The sequence below is a fragment of the Diaphorina citri genome, unplaced genomic scaffold (genome assembly GCF_000475195.1).
Source record: "Diaphorina citri unplaced genomic scaffold, Diaci psyllid genome assembly version 1.1 scaffold3761, whole genome shotgun sequence".
Classification (NCBI taxonomy): domain Eukaryota; kingdom Metazoa; phylum Arthropoda; class Insecta; order Hemiptera; family Psyllidae; genus Diaphorina; species Diaphorina citri.
The window spans coordinates 6,984-13,166 of NW_007381161.1; the positions used below are offsets into that span (position 1 = coordinate 6,984).

Here is a 6,183-nt window from a genome sequence, read left to right on the forward strand (position 1 = left end):
ATTATTACACAGTTTTGACATCATTATTACACAGTTTTGACATGATTTTTACACAGTCTTGACATGATTATTACAGAGTTTTGATTTGGTTCAACACTGTGACTAGTTTATCATTTGGTTTATTGTCAATCAGTTTCTTATGAAGAGTTTCAAAGTCTGCGTTCTCTACAGCATTACAGGGATCCGCCTCCTTTGAGAGGAATTCGGTGCAGAAGTTTTTGGCTGTAAAATAGAGGAGTTTTTTTACTGAAAATTTGGACCATACACCCCCTCCTCTCTTTACCAATGGGTCACTCTCAATAATTTGGTAATTTTTATTTGTTCCATAATACAATTACAATTGCTTAGAACATTAAAACATAAAAAATATATAATAATAATAATAATAATAAAAATAAATAATAAAAAAAAATAACAACAATAAAATATGAGGGAATAAAGAAATAGGTACACACTAATCAAATCATTAATTCTTTGAGGTAAACCAGAAAGCTTCTTCACAACTTTTGTGGGTATCACAGCATAACTAATGCCGCCTTTACTACTATTAATTCTCATCTACTCGTATCATCATTTTACACTGGTAATGTCGCCACTGGTCGCTACTCGATTAAAGTAGCTGCTCAATTGTCCTCACGAAGCTGAGTGCTCCCCGAACCAAGCAGAAAAAAAACTTTGACCCCGATCGAACCCGGAACCTCCGGCGTGCAAGCCCTCCCCCAATGTGATACCCACTCGGTCACAGAGGATGCTATAAATTCGCGTTAAATAATCTCCAGCACGGGAGGCGAACCTGGAGCTACCACTTACCATAGATCCGTTCAAACAATGCACACACACCACACCACAACTTGAATCGAACTTTAGTTTCCGGTCTCCAGTCTAGGAGACTTTGATATTCGCTAGCCTCTGTCTCTGTCAGCTGTCTACCCATCACCTCACCTAATCCGCTGATTATGTCCTGCAAAATATGGATTAAAAGGAGATTTATGTCGTGGAAATTTGGATTAAATTAAAAAAAGGATTATGTCCCGGAAAATACGAATTGAAAAGAGGTTTATGTCCCGGAAAATATGGATTAAAACGAGATTTATGTCCCGGAAAATATGGATTAAAAGGAAATTTATGTCCTGGAAAATATGCATTAAAAGGAGATTTATGTCCTGGAAAATATGGATTTCTTCAAGAGGTTTGATAGAGGGAACTGTTTCACCGGAGGTCTTATAGTTTGTTGTGTTGGGAAAATGGTACAGAGCTCTCACACTCTAGTAACACACTAGTCACGTCACGTGAAGTGATAATAGTGTAGCTGTCCTGAACGAAATTACCTACAATATTATGGGGAAAACTTTGAGCTACATCTTTCTGACTCCCCATGAGCTCACGTGACGTGATAGGAGTGTGTCTCTACCATGAAAAGAGTCAGAAAGATATACATAGTTCAAAGTTTTCCCATAATATTGTAGGTCATTCCGTTCATGGTAGCCATAGCCACACTGCCCTCACGTCACGTGATAGTAGTGCAGCTGTCCTGAACGAAACTACCTACAATATTATCGGAAAACTTGGAACTACATCTTTCTGACTTCACATGAGCTCACGTGACGTGACATGACTACGCGTCCAATGTGTGGCAGGCCTTACCTTCCCTCTCATGAGTCGTTTTCCTGCCCGCACCAGGTGTCGATTGAAGACTCGGTTGTATAGGAGTCGTCTACCGGGAGATATCCATACATAGCCCTCCAGATATTCCAGAGGTGTCATGTCTGGAGGAGAGAAAAGAGAGGGATTATATTGGACATCAAATCGCCATGAACCCAGTCTAGTTAATTTTCATTATTGTTTTATTTTTTTTATTTTTATTTTAAAGAGGTTTGACAGAAGGAACTGTAACTGCTATGGTCTTATCGTCCCGAAATCGAAGAGAGAAGGAAGACAGGATAGGAAAAAGCCAGCCGTTCCGAGAACGAACATTATCCCATCAGGATAAAATCCGCCCCGGGCGGAAATCGAACCCGCGCATACAAGGCAGACGCACTACCAACTAAGCTAACTAACTCAACCTTTGCTGTTTCTTTAGCAAGGAAATGTCAGGCTGGTATACTCCTTGTTTAACGTCCTCCAGTTAGTATTCTATTCTATAAAATGTTAGTTAAGCAATATACTGCCCTAGGTATTTCACGAAAAGTCCGCCACTGATCGAAGTTATTAATTTATAAATAGCGATTTTATAGCTTTAATAACAGTTATCAAGTTATAATTAGGTTCTTAGCTCGGCTACCTAATGACGAATACTAGTACCTAATAAAAGACTAGTATGTTTTGATACCCAACAGTTACCTAGATTGCTCATCATCCTCTATAAATGCAAAAAGCACGTACTTTTACGTCAGATAGCTTGTAAAAAAATCTTAAGTATCCCCAAAAATAGATTAACAACCCCACTTGAAATCGCAATGTCCAACTTCAATAATATGTACAACAACTTGGACATTAGCATGAATATAGGGGAAATCATAAAAAGATTAAAATGTAATATCTAGCTAGGTAGTCAGCTCAAACCTAGCACTCCGTCTAGTGAACGTCCTAGGTAAAGTGAGCCAGGACTCACTGTCGGTTTTAGTCTGACTCAAGGTGACGTGAAGACGCTTCAATTCTTCGCTCACCATTTTAGGTTCCATAATGCGAAGTGCCTCTTGTAGAGCTATACGTCTCTGAGGAATAAAACGGGAAATAATAGACTCACTAGAAGAAAGCTAAAGAGAAAAATCTCTAGTTTACAATTGGAAAGCGCTAGGCCGCGTGTTCGATTCCCGCCCGGGGCAAATTTTATCCTGGAATCCTGGATGGATAAGGTTCGTTCTCGAATCGGCTGACTTTCTCCTATCCTCTCTTCCTTCTCTCTTCGCCTTCAGGACGATAAGACCTTAGCAGTTACCTACAGTTCCCTCTATCAAATCGCAAGGTTCTTCTCAAAAGGGCTGGCTATCTACTATCCTGTCTTCCTTCTCTCTTCGCTTTCGGGACGATAAGATATTTTATAGTTCCCTCAATCAAATCTCTTCAAAAAGTTTTTTTTTTTTTTTGCTTGTTTGCTTACCTTCTTATTAAACTCGTTATCCACCAACTCAAAGTCAAGCTCCCGCTGCAGCTGTCGAATCATGGCAGACTCCAGAAAGCTTTTGCCCTCCTTAGCCAATGGTACCACGCCCTCGCGAGAGGATTTGCCACCCTGGCTCCCGGCAGTTGTGGCCGGGGGTTGACCAGCCCCTTGGTCGTAACAGATGGAGTTTCGCCCACTAGGACAACCACTGGGTCCGTCTTCCCCGTCCTCTCCGACGGACACCTGCAGAGAGGAACAGGGTGTTAGTAGGGGTGCACAACAAGGACCCTGGTTAATCGATCCCCGCCGTGACCATTGATATAATATATATCGGCTTTTTAGGCCCCACAAGGAGATACTGGTGATCCCGCGCGCGGACCAAAGGAAGACTAATAGATCGTTCGGCGAGAAAACTGCGCTTAAGCGACCACTCAAGAAAGAGCCCCTTTCTCGAGTCTCGCTGACTGGTCCCTTAGCCAAAACCCATCTTCTTCGCATTGCTTGTCCAAAACGAAGCCTGGGAGGTTCCACCTCCTGTTTATTTAGATCCGCTTTAGAAAATTAGAGGTTAGAATGTTATCAAAATTGTACACCAAATCCCCAAACCATCTTTTCTCACAGAAAAAAATACCCAATTTGTTCATTTACAGCGAGGGTCGAGATCACTCAGGGCTATGGGAAAATGCTCTGTTGAGGCCGCTTCTATTCATTAGCATGGTTTCAAATTACCTAAATTGATCCCAAGGGAAAACCCAGAATACCTAGACCCTCGACAAATGGAGTGTGCTTGAAGGCGTGTGATGTGTTTCAATTAACTAGACCCCTATATTTTTACTTTCTTTTTCTTGGGTCGGGGATATCGAACCTCTTATTACTACAGGGTTGGGGCTTGCCTAGGGTCGAGGGTTAGTGCTAGGCTAGGGTCGAGGGTTAGTGCTAGGCTATAGGGTCGGGGCTCCGTTCTCCTACTTACCAGAGTCTCTCCAGGCTCTGCCAGTCCTTTGAATTCCTTCTCTAGATCCTTAATGACGCTGGTAATTTTATCTCTTTTGTTTTCCTCCCTAAATACTTACATTTTTATTTGTTCTCCAGAAAAATGGCACCCCAGTCCTTATAATTGGCCACCACATTCTGCACGATTGATCCTAAGGGAAAACCCAGAATACCTAGACCCTCGACAAATGGAGTGTGCTTGAAGGCATGTGATGTGTTCCAATCAACTAGACCCCTATATTTTTACTTTCTTTTTCTTGAGTCGGGACTATCGAACCTCTTACTACAGGGTCGGGGCTTGCCTAGGGTCGAGGGTTAGTGCTAGGCTAGGGTCGAGGGTTGGGGCTAGGCTATAGGGTCGGGGCTCCGTTCTCCTACTTACCAGAGTCTCTCCAGGCTCTGCCAGTCCTTTGAATTCCTTCTCTAGATCCTTCGCCTCCTCTGCCTTGCTTTTCTTCTTCTTCTTTTTGCCTCGTCTTCTAATCATCTCTTCTTCATCTTCTGCGCTCAGCTCCTTGGCTTTGTCTTCTTGATTTACACTCGGCTTAGAATCACAGGACAGAAAGATAACATTGATATCTATTAGTAAACCGCACAGGACGGAGGAAATCCAAGGAAAGGAAAATACGCCTTCTCTTTAGGTACAGTCTTCATTTTGCAACAAGTTCACTTCATAAACCACTCTGGAATATCACCCTTTCACTTAGTTGTTCGTTGTTGTTCTAGCGGTCAAGCTGCACCGAGGGGGATTGATAGTCTCTAGCCAATAATTACTGCAGTCAACCATCACGGAGGACCTGTGCTTTTCCTTTGAAACATGATAAAACCACCAGCTAGCAAGGCTGGTTAGGGTTTGACTGCTCTGGTCCCTATTTATAGTACCACACTACCACAGCAGGACACTGGTCTGCTCCATGTTCAAGGTCCCCCAGACTTACCTTATTGGTATCATTAGAGGCTTTAGCTTTGGCATTACCACCGCCAGGTTGGGTGGCAGTGTTCCTCGCCTTAGGTCCCGGTTTGGGAGATGGCGTTGTGTCGGGAGGAGTGGGGGAACAGGTGAGACCTCCTTGACTGGACAACATCCCCTGGAGGTGAAAATAATCTCGGTAAATCCCTCAATCTGGGAGCCATTCTCCCCCATTCAACATGAACATCAGCCTGATTTTACGAGCGTCGTGTTTGTGTACTTGAGTACAAGTAGTACAACTACTGGTAGATACCACGGAAAAATCTTCTCCATTAGGTCAGTCACTTACTATCAGGTACACCTGATCAGGTATCTTGACAAGTATCCTGATCAGGTATCTTGACAAGTATCTTGACAAGTATCATCTTGATCAGGTATCTTGACAAGTACACCTGATCAGGTCTACCTGATACCTGATGAGCACACTCACTATGAGGTAGACCTGAGTGGCTTGCGTCAGACTCAGACTGAGGGATCAAGGCAGACGCGTTCTATCCTCAAAGCTAACTAGGCCAGCTTACCTCATTTTCAATTTACAGTCGCCAGTCAGCTAAAAAAAAAAAAAAAAAAAAAAAAAATGGAAAAATCCCCTTTTAACAAAAAGCCCAAAATTAACCCGATTGAAAAAAAAAATGTGAACAGTCCCCTTATACCAAAAGTCCCATAATGAACCGATCTTACCGGCAGACAACAGGCGAGTGTCTCCTGGCTATGACTCCGTCGCAAGTCCAGTACAAGTAGAGTCTTCTGCGCAGGCGGGTCCGGGGTCACACAGCGCCGCGAACCAAGCGACCCCCGCGTCACCGCCGACGCCACAGTGACGCACGGTGTGAGGGGGCGCGAGTCCGTGTCCGTGTATTTCCGAAACAGCTCCTCGGGGACTTCGGGAGACATCGCGAGGCCTCGGCAATCGTCGTGTTCAAATTAATTAAAAATAAAGCTAAACTCTTTGGCTACCTTTTCATAGCATTTTTAACACTGAAAACTATTTGGTTGCAAAGTTATAAACTCAATCTGGAAGCCATTCTCCCCCATTCAACATGAACATCAGCCTGATTTTACGAGCGTCGTGTTTGTGTACTCGAGTACAAGTAGAACAACTACTGGTAGGTACCAC

The 6,183-nt window shown here is 43.3% G+C and overlaps 1 protein-coding gene across 1 annotated transcript; it reads right to left on the minus strand.

The window, feature by feature from the left end:
• Positions 1-17: 17 nt before the first annotated feature.
• LOC103520543 lies at positions 18-5,960 on the minus strand. The gene is made up of 9 exons (XM_026831614.1): positions 5,748-5,960; positions 5,035-5,184; positions 4,479-4,640; positions 3,101-3,346; positions 2,557-2,714; positions 2,341-2,357; positions 1,645-1,766; positions 811-961; positions 18-222 (listed from the first exon to the last, which is right to left on the minus strand). Exons 1-9 carry the CDS (start codon positions 5,958-5,960, stop codon positions 71-73), a joined length of 1,371 nt encoding a protein of 456 aa, XP_026687415.1. The 3' UTR covers positions 18-70.
• Positions 5,961-6,183: the final 223 nt, after the last annotated feature.

What these genes read in the sequence shown, in the direction of transcription:
- LOC103520543 (XM_026831614.1), bottom strand. Translation starts at nt 5,960, where the DNA reads ATGTCTCCCGAAGTCCCCGAGGAGCTGTTTCGGAAATACACGGACACG. An exon ending in CACTCGCCTGTTGTCTGCCG is followed by an intron (nt 5,185 to 5,747) that starts GTAAGATCGGTT and finishes TTTCACCTCCAG; the next exon opens with GGGATGTTGTCCAGTCAAGG. An exon ending in ATAACGAGTTTAATAAGAAG is followed by an intron (nt 2,715 to 3,100) that starts GTAAGCAAACAA and finishes TTTATTCCTCAG; the next exon opens with AGACGTATAGCTCTACAAGA.